The 15567-nt window shown below is 53.9% G+C and overlaps 3 protein-coding genes across 3 annotated transcripts; 1 reads left to right on the top strand and 2 right to left on the bottom strand.

The window, feature by feature from the left end:
• Positions 1-127: 127 nt before the first annotated feature.
• Positions 128-1843, bottom strand: BDZ83DRAFT_722146 (uncharacterized protein; the record flags this gene model as incomplete). The annotated part of the gene is made up of 1 exon (XM_060512443.1): positions 128-1843. The coding sequence occupies one exon, from the start codon at positions 1841-1843 to the stop codon at positions 128-130; it is 1716 nt and encodes a 571-aa protein (XP_060361496.1).
• Positions 1844-11052: 9209 nt separating this feature from the next.
• On the top strand, positions 11053-11743 carry BDZ83DRAFT_632145 (uncharacterized protein; the record flags this gene model as incomplete). The annotated part of the gene is made up of 1 exon (XM_060508946.1): positions 11053-11743. A coding segment is annotated over exon 1 (163 nt), but the record flags the coding sequence as incomplete, so codon positions are not given.
• A 2377-nt stretch (positions 11744-14120) lies between these two features.
• On the bottom strand, positions 14121-15182 carry BDZ83DRAFT_722145 (uncharacterized protein; the record flags this gene model as incomplete). Its single annotated transcript, XM_060512442.1, has 1 exon — positions 14121-15182. The coding sequence occupies one exon, from the start codon at positions 15180-15182 to the stop codon at positions 14121-14123; it is 1062 nt and encodes a 353-aa protein (XP_060361494.1).
• Positions 15183-15567: the final 385 nt, after the last annotated feature.

Raw genomic sequence — 15567 nt, 5'->3', positions numbered from 1 at the left:
GACCGTCCAACCCATCGTTCAATCCTGCAGTGTATGGGGCTGAGGGTCAACCTCTCCCTCATGCAGGTCGTCAATAAGGAAAGACATAGGTGTGCATAGTCGTCGTAACGTCCCGGGACCAACAAGTCTACGCCAGAATGCCGCTCTTGCGCTTCTCGGCGCTGGTCAAGACCAGCATGGGCGCCTTGCGCTGTCCGTCTGCTACTTCGACACCAGCACGTTGGGCCGAGTTCTTGAAGACGCTGGCGAAGCTGTTCTCACCGCTCTCGTTGCTGCCAATGCTGTCAACACTCTTGCGAGTTCTTTGGCGGGAGCTTGGGCGGTCGGAGCCAATAGCTCCCCAACTGCCGTTGGTCGAAGTTCTTGAGCTAGGCAGAGAGCAGTCGATATCGCCGGCAAGGCTGCCGGATCCACTGCGACCAGAGTCAGACTCATTGTCGGTGATGGGGGTGCCCGACTCTTCCTCGGCACTCTCTGAGACCGGGCTCATGCTGCCATTGGAACTGCCAGGACCCTTTCTGCGCTCACGTCCAGCACGGACAAGGTTGTGGACTGCTGATCGGCGGGCGCGGGTGGCAAAGTTCTTGCTTCCCTCCATCTTTGCGATGGGCTTGGCCTTGAGCTCCTCAATGGAAGGGGGTCCGCGAGGCTGACGAATGGGGTGCTCGCCGGCGCGTCCCTGACCGGGTCCATAGCCGCCGGACAGAGGGGTCAATGGGAAAGAGGCCGTCTTGGGGCCAGCGGACTTGGGAGGCTCCTGAGAAGGCGAAAGGCTGGCCTGGTTGTTACCGTTCAGAGCAAGCGACATGACCTTCTTATGGCCACGGCGGAAAGCATTCGCCGACGGGGGAGGCAGAGGAGCAACCTCAGAGGGCGACTCGTAACGCTTGGGAGGGGTCGTAGTACGGTACGGAGTGGCGTGGTTCTCGGGAGGAGGGGACACCTGGACGCGAGGAGCTTGCTGCTGCTGCTGCTGCTGCTGCTGTTGCTGAGCCAAGGCGGCGTAAATTTGAGTCAGCTGGGCCTGCTGGTCGGTTTGTCCCTGGTCAATGTAGTAGCCCTGTTGGCGGGTAACGGGGTCATAGTACGTGTAGACCTGTTGTTGAGGCTGCTGCATCTGTCCCATCATCGACTGCTGAATGCTCTGAAGCTGTTGCTGCTGCTGGTACATGGCGAGCTGCTGCTGCTGAATCTGTTGTTGAGCGCCTTGCAAGTTAAGGCCCTGGAATTGCTGAGCGGCGGCCTGAACACTGAGAAGCTGTTGCTGGAGACGCTGCTGCTGCTGGGCAAGATACATGTTGGTGGCTACCAGCTGGGCATACAAGCTCGGGTCCATCTGTTCCTGCTCATCGAAGTGAATCTCAGGAGGAGCAAGAACCTGCTCAGCACTGTAGTGCTGGCTGGAGGGAACAGACTGGTAGACCTGCTGTTGCTGTTGCTGTTGCTGCTGCTGCTGCTGACCAGCATACCGAGGAAGGGCTGTCTTGGGACCGTTGTACTGGTTACCCTGGGCCTGGGCATACATGTTGGAGCTCAGGTTGTTGCTCCTAGCAGCAAAAGACTGAGAAGTGGGCGAAGCAACATTGGCGTTGTTGGTAGCAGAAAAGTTGGCGGCGGTAGCAGACTTCGGGGCGGTTCTCAAACCAGCAAGAAGATGCGAGCGGCTAGTACGGGGAGTCGGCGCTCCATTGTCGGCGGCGTTGCTGCCGGGAGTAGCGCTGGACAGCGACAGAGGCTTGACGGGACCGCCGCGACGCGAGGCGAGACCTCCGCCAGGCATGGCGAGGCTGTTGCCCGAGGAGAAGTTTGTGGAGTTCATTTGAGCGAGACCGCCTGCATCCATTGCTCAGACGGGAATCGATGTCGGTCGCGGAAATGAGCTGGCGGAATTGCCGGGTTATCCGAGTTGTCAAGACTCGGGAAAGAATGTATGGAAGCCTTGCGAGCGGCTGAGGCGACCGGGTCGAATTACAAGAAGGATAGTGGAAGAATGCGGGGCGCAGGCTGTCAAGAGAGATATTATGATACTCGGTTGGCAGTTCTGTCCGTGAAGGCAGTTGTGTATCCGAGCGATCCTTTGCGAAATCCGGAGCTAGCCCTGGAATCGTAGCAAAGGAGTGTCGACGGATTTGTTGAAGGTGCCAAAAAAGTCGAAATCCAAAAATCGTCAGTGTTTTGGATGATATTGATTGACGGCGTGGGTGATGGGTTGAGATTAGGTGGTCGCGTAACCAGGCGTCGAGGTCAAGGGAAGACAAAAAATGATTGTAATGACGAAAGAGTGGGCGACAATGTGATGCCGATGAAGGTGTGTAGACAGCACTGAGGCGTCTAGAGACTCTTGGCAAGAAGCGTTTGTGGTCGAGGAAGCAGGTGCGGACCACAAAGAACCGACTTTTCTTTGTTAAACCGATGTCGGAAGGCGCAAGCGTGAGGATTTTCGCTACCGAGTTGGCAAGAGGGAAAGTTAGGCAACTGTAGCTTCCTCAAGAAACTGAATTATTTGGGTAGCTGCGAACCTGATGATGTGCGTGTGCCTGGGAGAGATTGCGTTGCTTTGCGTCGGATGAGACGGAGCGGTGCTGAAAATTAAGAAGTGGACTTTTTCTCTGATGTATTTGTTGCGAAGAAGAAACGGATGGACGAAGTCGAAGTAGAATACAGTCGATTAAAAAGTGTTTTCTCGGATGGTTTGGGGTCGTTGTGTGTCGATGGTCAAGACAGGATGCAAAATGCACAATGCGATTGCTGGCGGGATGGATAGGGTTCCTTTTTGTTCCTATTGATTTCGTCTCTTTCGGAAGATGGGGGGATGATTGTGCGTGTGGTGGTGGTCGCGCGTGATTGCGGAGTGGTTGTGGTGAGCAAGCCTTCCAGAACCCCTGAAGAATTTGTGCGGTTGGTTGAAAAAATGATGCGAGACGGATCTCAAGAGAATGCGAGAGCTTTTTGGGCTTTGTGGGGGTTTTTTTTTTTTGTTTTTCTTTTCTTTGAATTTTCCTTTTTATCCTTCCAAAAGACGACGACGACGATAACGAACAAATCGCAGACCAGAGCGGCGGGGGGAAAGAGGAGGGGGAGAGAAAGGTTGAAGGAGGGAAAAAAAGAAGGGCGGTGAGCTAACGAGAGGAAGAGAGGGCAAAAGTAGAAGTAGAAGATGGAGACGGGCAGCGAGTGGACGGCAAGATATGGAGATGGGATGTGTGCGAGTGGTGCGTGTGGTGCGTGGGTGGATGGGTGGGTGCCGCCGCGGCGGCGTGGGAGGGAAGGAGTGGACGAAGCACAGGCAAGGAAGGCAAGGGGTGGATGGATGGTGTGGTCCAGTGGTGTGGGCAGCGGCGGCAGCAGGAGGCAGGAGCACCCAGCAAAGAAAAGAAGGGGAGGCAGCGCCAGCATCAGCACCAGCAGGAGCATATCGCTACTGCCAGTTTTGAGAGAAAAAGAGTCCAGCCCACTGAAGCAGGAGCAATGGAGCGGCGGGAGACACTCACAATGGAACGGATAGGCAGGAGACGGGGGTGGGTGGAAGGTGGAGGAGAGAGGGGGGAAGGAGGGAACCAGACCAGGACGGCGCAGGACGGCCAGGGCAGACAAGGATGTGAAGGGGCAGGCACCAAGCACCAAGCAAGCGCAGCATCCAGGGGAGCCCAAAGAAAGTGGAGATGGGGACAAGGCCAGGCCGCCAGACAAGGCCCAGGTCCTGCCAGGTCGACGGTCGTGATGCACACCACCCATGGTTCTACAGGTCCACTTCCACACCCAACTCTACCAACTCAAGGCGAGCGCCTGACCAATCAAAGAGAGTGGAGTCAGAAACGGGCGACAAAATGGACCAATGATGTGATCAAGAACCGAGAACAAGGGTCTCTCGAGTGGGTCAGCCATGTCACACCCACCAGATCCAGATGTACCTTTGTGCCTTGCCTGGAGTGCCTTCCCGTACCGCACCCTTTGACTTTTTTTCCTTCCTTTTCATTTATGAAGGTGCACTAGAAAGGATAGAGAACTCCTGCTGTGTCTGCATCTGGACTTTCCATAATGGGCAGACTCCACTTTCATCTATCCACCACAGCATGCAGGAAGAAGGAGACAGGGAGGGCACCTACCAGCAAATACCAGAAAGATGAAGGCGAAGCCGCAAGAAAAAACTAAATAGACTGCACGAATTTTACCAGTGGCACACACAAAAATTACCTGAATATTCCGTACGGATACCTCAAATGTCAAGCAGGGCAAAGTCGCGTCGGCAATGCGGCGGCGGCCTGACGGGTCCCGCTGTGGCTTCATCAAAGTTGAGTGCTGAGGCAGATATCCAGTCGAGGAATGCGACTCGGTGACAAGGCACGGCCAGGGATGGTTACTGACGGCAGCCGAGCAGCGATCCCATTTCTTTCTCGTTTTCTTCAGGTTTGATGTCTTGCTTTCTTTCCGGACACTCTATGGTATTATCCGCATCTCTAAGAGCAAACCCACACGGAGCAGGTACCTTCCACAGTAAAGTGTACCCGCGCGGGTCATATCCGGCAAGACTTGTCTGTTCAGTGCTGAGTGTATGCCTTGCCCCGTGTGTTTGTATCCTACATCAGCCGAACCATCCCAACCGTGAAGTTCGAGTTGACTCATGCTATCATGACGGATGCCTGACCTCGCGACGAAGGACGGGATTATGTATGTTGACTCATTACAAGCCTTAGGATAGGCACCTATGGAGACATCTTATGGTGCATTGGGCATTGAGCATTGAGAATCATGAGGTGGCCATGTCAGGTGCTCTTTTGCTCTTCCATCGCTCCTGCTTCAACCAAGGAGACTTGGGGTCACCTCATCCTTATCCCGAGATCGAGGTACTGAGTACCCGACGGCTACCCCAATTTGGCTAGTCGATGTGATGAATGGAAGCCCCATCGGCCAATCACCGCGTAGGTAGTCTTCCTTAGGCCAGGAGACGTGACTCGAGGTCAAAGGTAAACTCACCCCTCCATCTGCAATAATGTGCCGCCTTGGGCAAGTGTCTTTGTACCTTGTCTCTCGGTCTCTCCTCCTTCCTCAGCCTTCAGGCAGTATACTTGAGGAAGGTACCTTTGTCACTTCGTCTACGGAGTCCTGCGTACCTGTCTGCCCATACTGTTTGACTATGTAGTAGAGTAGAGTTCCTTGCGACCTCTCTGCCAGCTGCAAGTTCTAAATGCATCCGAGAGCTGTTGCTGGCCTCGCGTTTCTGGCTGCAGCATCCTGCACATCACTGGATTCTGTCACCCTCGCCTCCTGCCCGTAGGGGAGTAGCCGCTGCTGCTGCTGCTGCTTCTTCTTGATAGTTGTTCACAATTCACATCTCTGCCTGTCGTTGCAACTGTTTCCAGATTCTGGCCCAAGCATCCAAGCCATGTGTGCACAGCTCATGCAGCAGTGCGATGCATCCATCATGTCCTGCATCGAATCAAACCTGAAGACACACAACACCACCGTCACCCTCCATCACACCCAGCGAGTGACCCAATCCCAAGGACCTTGGGACCCAAGGGCGGCGGACCAAAGGCCAGCAGCACTAATCCTTTGAGCTGGAGCACCAACATTCCACGGCCCTTCGCCCCGGCACTCGCTCAGACTCCCGCGCCATCACGGAGACCATCACCCGCCCACCATCCAACACCATCCAAGACATCCATCCAAGACAACAACCGCCTCTGGCATTCTATCCCGTCTGATGGGAATCTCTTTCCCCCCTTCCCCTTGCGACATAACATTGCCTTGCTTTGGGCTTTGGCACCGATTTCCGCCATCGCCATGCCCAAGAGGAATGACTCCTCCTCCTCCTTCTCCTCCTCTTCCCATCATCTGTTCCAACTTCCAGCCACAGCACGAGCAAGCATCAACCCCCTCGACTCCATTACTGCATCAGCAACAGTCTCATCGTGATACTGCTCTTGATCGGATCCCCCAACTTAAGGTGCCCAAAAGTACCTACGAATACATCTTGTGGCCCTGGTACCACCAACACCACCACCACCACCACCACCGCTACAACCGCATGTCAATGCAAAGCACCATCACACACCACCAATCTAGGTACCACTTTACCTCCACAGTAGTGCACTACCCACCATTCTCCAAGTTGTGGCCGTTTTCAGGGGCTAAACTCTCGCTAGAGCCCGGATCGCTGGTCTCTCCGTCTATTGGGTCTAGCTCTTGTTCTCGCTCGCACCGCTACATCGAACATGCTTCCATACCACCATGCCTCCTTTTGGTCAACATTACGATACCGGCCTTATGGAACATGCTCGCCATAGCATAACGTCTCGGTCCAGCTTGCATCGAGAACCATCCAATCCAAGCAGCCGACCATTCGCCGGTGTCTAGGACTCCAGATCCCTTGCGAGGATCCCAACCTCTCCCCGTCTATTCTATTTCTGTGCTGATCAACACGGAGCCGAACCTCGCCCACCTGGCAATGGGGGAATCCACCGCAAACGCCGTCTCATCAATCAGCAACGATATCGACAGCCGTTCAAACATTGCCAAGGTGGCCTTTTTTGCCGCAACACTAGAACAATACTCTGGTGATCCTTTACCACCCTCAGCCAGAACGGCAGCCGCACCCGATCGGGCCCTGCCACGCTCCCCATCATTAAATTGGGGGGCCTACCCTCGGCGTCCTCGGAAATATAGTAACACTTTTGTCATCTACAGATAGTTCGACAGTCATTGATGTCCCGGTCGCGAGTTGAATGCCCGGGTTCTTTCTCTCGGGACCATGACTTCGACCACATTCATCAGGCCGTGTTCCTACTACAGACGATCGTGCTCAAGAATGATTGACATCGGCACAAAGAACGCTTCGCCGCACACTGGACGAAAGCAGATTGGCACCGACAACACGGCGGCGGCACCTCCATCCCCATGGCAAGCGTTGACTGCTTGGACCTCTTCCAGGGGCTCCCCCCGTACACCACACGATACTTTCCACTGATGCCGCATCTCCCCGCCAAGGCTTCCCAACTTAATTATCAGCGACTCACGGGTAGTTCATCATTTCTTCGCAAACGCAGAAAAAAAGAAGAAAAAAAAGAGGTCAATCCCACACGCCGTAATCTGTTCGCCTGAAGCTGAACAGCCCCATTACTATTGCGCGTCTCTCTTCGCTCTTCTGGCTCTCCGGCCCTCCCGCTCGTTTCCTTCAAACAAGGCGGCATAAAGTCTGATGCCGTCCGCTCTTAGCTTCTCTGAGAAGAACGACAATCGGGGCAAGCGACATCAGCTGTCTCCGTGTCTCGCTCCCAGCATCTCCCTAACCCATTGTCTGCTGGCCCTGTTTCCCATCAGAAAGCTTAGGGAAGCCTGTTTCACCTCCTTCGATAATACGGTACATGGCGTCGTGGCACCTGTACGCCTTTCTTTCGCTATACACCTCCACATGCCGAGGTACCCCGCCATCACGCAACGAGTCGTCGCTCAGAATAGCTCCTCGCCACCGAGCAGCTTGAGGCGACACAAGTGTGTCTCCCACTTCCCACCTGCTGGACTCGTCATTCTGCACCATGACTTTTCCGTCAGCTCAAACATGGTGGGAAGCTTCGCATTCATGTTCTCAATCAACATGAGAGTACCTTCAAAGTCAAGGTGTTCCTGTACAACTCCACGGATGCCAACTGGTGTCCTGAAGCTGGGATGTTGAGCATGCTTTCTCGTCAACCACTCAAGACGGAACACGCTGGCGCAACCGACTAGACCTCAGAAAGCCGTTTTGAGCCCTCATTCTCCTTCGCCCGCCCGAACCAAGGCTACAACAAGTTAGCAATGGACAAGGAGGTGGGACAGTGGCCAACGATGGGGCCCATATGAGATGGACCCACGAACTTGATGGATACGAACCTGTCTGCCACTGTGTCCGGCCACCCCAGGTTCTTACGGAGACTTTTCTCTCACACTGCCTCTTGATCCCCTTCTGTTTTCGGCCATGTTTGCCAGGGGAGGCCACGCCTTGCAAGGTTTCCAGCAAGGGGCAAGGAACCTGAGACACACCCGCAGAAGAACACTTCAAGTCCCAACGGCGTTGTCAGTTCTGTGCGCCCGCTAGGATGTGGGCATCAAACCTCCTGAAAAGTACCACAAGGTGACATTCTTGACGGATCTCGACGGGATAGGCCCACTTCCGGGCTGTGACTGTCAGCAAGGAAGGTCCCGAGGGCAGGCCTGTCGCGAGAGCATTTTCGTCTCAATTGGCCGGTGTCAAATTTCAGACACTTCAAACTCGTCCGCCTATTGTCGCGCCCAACTGCCATCGCATCACATTCCGATACTGAAAGGTGGCCTTCTTCCAGAGTCACATCCAAGGAGTCGTGACAGGTGCTTGGTGGCGATAAATTGGGTCCCAAAGGACCCAACTCCATAGGCCTTGAGAGGAAAGCCGTTCAGCCCGCTGTGAACGAGACACGACGGACGGTGGCTAACGTGCCAACTTAGCGTTCGCGGCTATAGCCCCTCCCGGCGCGCCTTGAGTTAAATTGCTTTGGGGAAATACGGGCCTCGCGACGCCGCAGACGCGTCTGCCCTGACCCAAATTGCGCGATGAAAGAATTTGTGGCTCTTCCTGCACGAGTTGCAAAGCCACACCAGCCATTCAATCCTAAACCCTCATTTCATTCACAATCCTTTCCCACGTTGCTGACAGGAGCCGAACCCCGCACTGCGAATATGGCGTTGCCGGCTTCGCGGGAATAGAGGGATTTTGGTAGGAACGGAAAATCATTGCACAGAAATGGCATGGCATGGCTTTGAAAGCTACCCGCCGCCCACTTGCTTGTCCAACGCTTTGTCATGAGCAATGGAAATCGATCCTTGCCTCGTTCCACCGTTCGTCCCATCATGCAGGCCGGCTCTCAAGGGATGGGTCTTTGAACCTGCCGCCGCGATCCGCCGGAGTGTTGAGCCCGACGATTGGTATCATCACTACTAGGTGCCCTCTGATCATTGCCTTACAAGTGCGAATACATTCGAGTTCGGTCTTGGTGACGCTTGATCACATCGCAAGGCCCAAAATACATGGTGTTGATATGTAGCACTACTTGACTTCGTGTCAACAAATCTCGAGGTCGCAGTGAGATCCCTCGCGGAATGGGCTTTGCGAGGCGTTCACGACCCCTGTGGGAAAGAATACCGGGAGACAAAATGGCATCCGGACCTATAGCCCATTGCAATGTTTTGCCCGCAGACGACCGCCTGCATGATGCATTCTGCAAGCCCTTTCTCGGCGAGCGCTTAGAACACTGCTACAGCTCGTCAAGAACGGATCTGCAAGCCTGGAGATCGCCAACGTGGCTCCAGTCAGTCGATTGCCAGCCCTCCACCTTTCACTCATCGATCGGCGGCCCAGCTGCTTGGGCCCGTAACCGCCGGAGGTGACTACAACAATAATCTTGTGATTGGTGCTGAGCAAGTCGACGACAGCAAGCAAACCCCATATGAAGGGGCTTCCTCTGCGTGGCGTTCCCGTACCCCGCTGTCGTGGTTCATGGCGGGCTACAGTATTCCCTATGTTCATGGCCAAGACTCTTCCTACTATCCGGACGAGAGATTTCTGATTGGGCGAGGTGGCGCCTCTACGGTATCTTGAGTTGAGGCGATTAAGGATTCTGTTCCAACAAGCGCGCAAAGTACAGAACTTGGGCTGCCTCGCATGTCATTGCGTTTTACCGCCGAGGGGCCAGAGATACTTGGTGAAAGCGCCACGAGGCGCGTCAATGACCAAACTAATAGCCGCAGAGCCGGCACCAGTATCATGTATACTACAGAAAGACGCAGGCTCTTCGTCACTCAACTATGGACGTTACTATTTCCGATTCAACATCATGCCCGTTCAACGAGAAATGACTAGCCTGAGCAAGCTGCTGGCAACAGGGTCTAGATGTCAGTCGGCTTCAGCCACACCTAATCGCATCCTAATGTACTGTTTTCCAAAGATTCCGGACAGTCACAACGGATGCCTCTCCATTGAATAGGCATTTTGCGGGACCGCCAGCGGTAAACAGACCTCGTGGTCCGTTGAGGAACATCAAGCCCATTTGGACACAGGAGCAGATGGTCCTCGAAAATCGTTGATCCGCACTATGTCAGCGTTCGCTCTACACAGCCGAGTACCTCGGCGAACGACACTGGACCGACGGGTTTGTCACTCTTGTTTCAAGTCGACGACATCTACGCTCGACAAATTGGGGCATCGACAGGGCAGAGTATTGCTGTTTCCAGTGTTTTGGAGGCGACATCTCACTTGCGTCGTGGAAGCACCGACTGACATTCTCGAGGCAAGCGTTGTCGATCTGTCAGTCCGCCTGCTATGGCAGAAATCACGACTGCGAGAGAGCACTCGGAGAAGAGTACACTAAGAATGATAGAGGCATACTATCGTGCTGGAATAACGGTCAGCCTACTGTCTGAATCTGGAGATGGCCAATCGAGTCACCAAGCGGAATCTTCCAATAATATGGTCAGCTCTGAGGTGCCGAGACCTTCTTGGTAAAGAGAACCTGATGCGTTCTCTGGCATCCTCCGCGACGTATGGCAACATCAGCTTTGCCGGCAAAGCGAATGGAATGTGCAAAAGTGTGTTATCAAGGAGCGTGGGAGTGTGGATTTTGGCTCGAGGAGAAGAGCAGTGGCCTTGTTTCTGAGTCTTGCGGATCGTATATGTATCCACGCGGAGGACGGACGCTGTGCGGTCACTTCTATTCGCCTCTGATGATGCTGTGGCCTGGACTGCGGCAATTTTCGAACGGCATGAAGATAGGCTTAACCAAGGGCCTCTTCGGCGGCCAACCCCTCTCACTGAACCTAAGAGCCAATGAGGGAACACGACTGCATGTCCATCCTGGACATGTCATAGGGCTGAGATCCTCGGAGAGTAAGATTATGTCTCCTGCTGTTCGTCTCCTTGCTAGCTCTTCTTTGACGGCTGCTCATCAGCCAATCAAGTAATCTTCCTATCAATCTTCGTATAGTAAACCAATAAGCTACCACGGCAGCTTCTGATGACGGATCCTGCGGCTCTCTCTTCCTAGAACTCACTCTACCCAGGGTACAGCATCCTCCCGATTGCTGTTACCTGGCAACTTACCGATACGTTTGGGCGCCATTCAACCTTGAAAATGACCCTATATCAGATTCCCACGGAATCCTTTGATGAGGCCAGGACTGCGCTCACGTCCGAACTCGGTAAAATTGTAGAAGATCACTAGGCTTCGACGGCGCCTTTCAAGTGTGCGGAGGTCGGTATCAAGGTCCAGCTGTCGAGGCGTGACTGTCAAGGATCGAGAGGGTGGTAAGCAGCAAGGCAGCTGACGTGGGCGTGATCTCACGATCTGCTCATGCGAAGAAACGCCATCTCCGTCTTGAGCTTGCAGCTCGTCCCCTTGGCCATACCTTGGCCGAGTCTCCGCGCTGTCACCTGGGCATGGTGTCTCACGGCAGAAGGAGCTCTTCGTGCATGGCTGATGTCGACGTGTCAGTTTGGTCGGTTCAAGCAATTAACATGAACGACGATACACCGCTACCCTATGGAGGGACTGTCGCCCACCCCTCTCTTCTCCAGACAACCCACAGCGGGTTCGCTGATCAAGATCCTACGCGCAACCACCACCGCCATTCCCAACAGAACGGTGTATCTGTGCGTTGTGTGTTACACGGCAGCCGTCAGTTGAAGGAGGTTATCGCAACTGCGAGCGAACTTCTCTCATGGAGAAGGAGAGACCACACACATACACACACATACACACACGTCGACAAAGGAGGGTAAACTGAAATCAGCGCAGCTCGGCTGTAGATACAGACGCATCGCAAATATGCGGCAGCTGGTCAGTCGGCCACTCTCGCCTGTTGCCGGATGCCTACAACGGTATCAACTTTCAACTGCCTTTCCCGGTTTACCCATGCCCCCCCCCCCCCGGGACCGTGAAAGTGGGGATCGAGTCCACGAACCGGCAGCCTAACAGGATCCGCCGACTTTCAAGAACCCCGTTCATTCTAGCCAGGTGGGGTTCGTCTGGCTGTTCTGGAATCTCCCGAATATGAATTGAGATGAGGAGGAAGAAGAAGAAGACAAGAGAGGATGGGACCCAGAACAGGGTGAAGGGTATTAGAGTTCTCGAGGGTGTGGTGGGCGCAACCGACCTTGTCCAGGTACAAGTGCATCCCAAACGCGATCACCGCCGCAATTGAGAAGAAGCTCGACTGGGGAGGCGGGATGCCTTTTTCGAAACATGGCCGATCACCTTTGAGCTAACCCTTGGCAGCAAATCCAGCTGCCGTGAGGAGATCACGGAGACTTCTTGTCATCGGAGACTTAAATCACAAACGCTGACTTGGTTTGGGACTTTGGTCTCCGTACCCCACGCTCGATCTCACGGGAAGGCAGAAACATGAGCACTAGGCATCATCCCACCAACTTGTGTCTTCTCGGGAACGATAACATCGGGTTGCAAGATTTGCCATGCCAGGAGGGGTGAGAATGTTCGTGGGTCCCGTCTGCCTGCGAGGTGCCCTGGGAGATGAACTCGCGAACCCCCCCCCCCCCCCCCGAATCGAAGCTAACGCTCGGAACTTTGGGTTAAAGGATTTGATCCTCAAGCTCAATCTCAGTAATCGAGCTGACGGCCATCAGAATCCGCTAGCGCCCGTGCCTGTTCCCGCAATATTGCCCGGCGCCGGGGGGTTGGGGGTAAAGTAGGAGGCTTGGTGGATCGTCTTCGGGTTGCGATGATATGCGATGGAGCCTCAGGGGTACGAATAGTGATAGATGCTTACCTTTTGAGTTGACTCGTTTAATCTCACCTAGGCAACTACTCCTGATGCGACATGTCCTGCAATGGAACCGGAGAGAGACTCAGAGTATGAGATGGAGCCCTCTCACATCAGCTTTCGTGGGCCGCGCCTGAGGTGGAAAGAACTTTGGGAGCGTCTTTGACGAGCCTCGTCAAGAGGACTTGACTGGAATCTTCCTGCGTGTTCTTGGCTGTTCGCTGCCTGGACGAAAGTCCCGTGAGACTCTGAAGATCAATAACTAGACCAGGTGAAGTCTCTTGGCGAGAACCAAGCTGGATATCCTACTCACACGGAGCGTGGAAGGAATATGCCGGGAGATGGCTCGCTTTCTTGCATCACCTGCCCTAACTTCTTGTCTACATTGATCTCTGTTTCTGTCTGGTTCCTAGATAGCCTCTCGGAGCAACTCACAACCAAATTGACGCTTCAAATGAGACCCAAGTGACCCTCTTGTTTCCCCATTGAGACTGCCCGGAAGACTTCCCGTTGAGATCGTGGGTGTGTTGATAGACTTTCAAATCAGTTAGCATAGAAACTAGAATCGAACCAACTGATACCTGAGCCTTACCCCCCGTGGCTCAACGCTAGTCTCTTAAATGCTGGAGTATATTTTTGACTCTCAAACAGCTCACAAGTCGGACTTAGGATGACACGCGCACGTAGACATAGCAGAGGTATTGAAGATAAACTTATTTCGGATTCGCCTCGGGGCTTAGATACATACACATGCATACCTAGATACTCACTCATACACTGAGCCTCTTTGTCTCAACTACACACATGCTCCCTCATCCTTTTTCCGCAATACAGACACAAAAAACACTTAGCAGCATCGTAAACATCATCAACTCATAAACATCGTGAAGCGTGAAATTGCAAGAGGGGGAAAAAAAAGAAAGAAAATCTCGAGCCCATCTGTCCACCAGTGCATGGCCCCTTTTTCCGATAAAGAAAACCCCTTTCTTCCATTCTCCAAAGTACCCGATACCCCAAGATGTAGTAAAATATGACTTTCAACAACATGCGGAATAGACAAGCCCCAAAACCATGACGTTGAGGAAAAGAAAACAAGCATTGACAGTAAAATATGCTGTAAGATGTTGGATGAAAAGAAGAGACCTCCCCGATGAGATGGTATACCAAACCCATTTTGTGCCGCCGCCGTGATGCTGATGAAGCGCCGCTTGCGTCTATCGTCACTTTACGTCCCAGAGGAAAAGGACCCGTCCCAATGGTATCATCGACCCTGATTAGACCACTCTCTTCTTTCGTTTCGACTCACTTTAAGGCCGTTTTTGCTTCGTATTTTCTTAGTAGCGCTTCTCTTCTGGTAAGACGTTCTCTCCGTAGAAACCGCCATGGTGGTGGCCATCGTCGCCGGATGCTGCGCAGGCAAGGCAGACGCCGCCTCCGTAGACTCTCGTATGTCTCTTCCACCCGGCCCCCGAACCGTCCAGAGAGGAGATGATCTCGCCTCGCACGAGAATCTCTTGCTGAGTGGCTTCGTCGTAACGAATTTCACCGTAGATAGGGGGAGGGCCAGGAAGTAGAGGTGATGTAGGGGGGTACGACGAAGGAGGAAAGACCATGCCGACGTCATCGTCAAGACCCGGAGCCGATAAATGAGAAGGGATTCCGATGGGAAGCGTCTTGGTGTAAGATCTCCTGCGGGGTGCTGGGGAGGACCTCGTAGTTTGCGCCTCCTGCGCTGCTGTCGAGGCGCCGGTTGATATTGATGACATATAGTCGGGGTTCGGCTGCTCGAAGAACGATGCATCTAGCTCAGACACACCACTGGTGAAGCTTCGTCTGCGCTCATCATAGGTGAAAACCGATGGCGAAAGCTCCGGGGGCGTGAGAGGAGGAGGCTGCGGAGGTCTCGACAACATGAACTGGGCAGGAGATTGACCCGCAGCTTTGCCCATCCGAAGGATGTGGTCCGCAAACATCACATCGCCGCTACTCCTCTTCTCTGGACCTTCGACCATCTCTTTCTCATTTCCCCTCATGTAACCGTCCTGCGGACTGATCTTCCTAGTCGACTCAGCCCCAGCAGCTAGGGTGTTACTGCTGACCCCACGTGACTTTTCTTCCATGACCCAGCCCCCGTCTTGGACGAAGAGATGATGGAGCCGTTGCTGATTGATCAAGTGATCAAGTTGGTCTTTGGCGTGTTGATCGTGTTCTTGAGACTTTTTGGACTTGTTGCTCGCCTTTGTCCAGGAAGCACCACATACCACCAAACGTAAGGTGACCAGGACGGTAAGTATTAGAAGACCGGTGCAGATATGAGAGAAAGATAGGTGGTGGTAAGAACGACCAGTTGAACGCGGCTCGCCCAAGGCAAGCTCAGCATGAGTGAGGGCGGGCATGGTTGCTTAAAGACAGACCAGCTGATTATGGGAAGTGAGTAGGTAGGCTTAAGGAAGGTCGTAAAGGGGGTCTGTCAGCCTTCAGCAGAGGTAGAGGTACCTTCGCCGATGGAATTCGGATGCGGTGTGGTGCCAGGTGGTGGTACGTCTGGGGTATGCTTGTGTCTGGTGGCCCTGGCCAAGACCTAGCAGTGGCTTGCGAGTAATGAAATGGCGCTGCTGGACATAAGCGACTAGGGGGATGTGAAGGTGGGCCTCCGCCGCCGCATCTGCCGTAAGTCGGGAGGCAAAGCTACCGAATAATGATCCGGGCTGGACCGACTGCTTTGCGTGCGGCCAAGGAGGGTGGCCGAAGAGAGGACGAGAGTGAGGGCGAGCCTTGAGC

Source organism: Colletotrichum acutatum (genome assembly GCF_030867785.1).
Source record: "Colletotrichum acutatum strain CBS 112980 chromosome Unknown BDZ83scaffold_96, whole genome shotgun sequence".
Taxonomy (NCBI): domain Eukaryota; kingdom Fungi; phylum Ascomycota; class Sordariomycetes; order Glomerellales; family Glomerellaceae; genus Colletotrichum; species Colletotrichum acutatum.
This window is presented reverse-complemented; position numbering and strand designations above follow the sequence as displayed.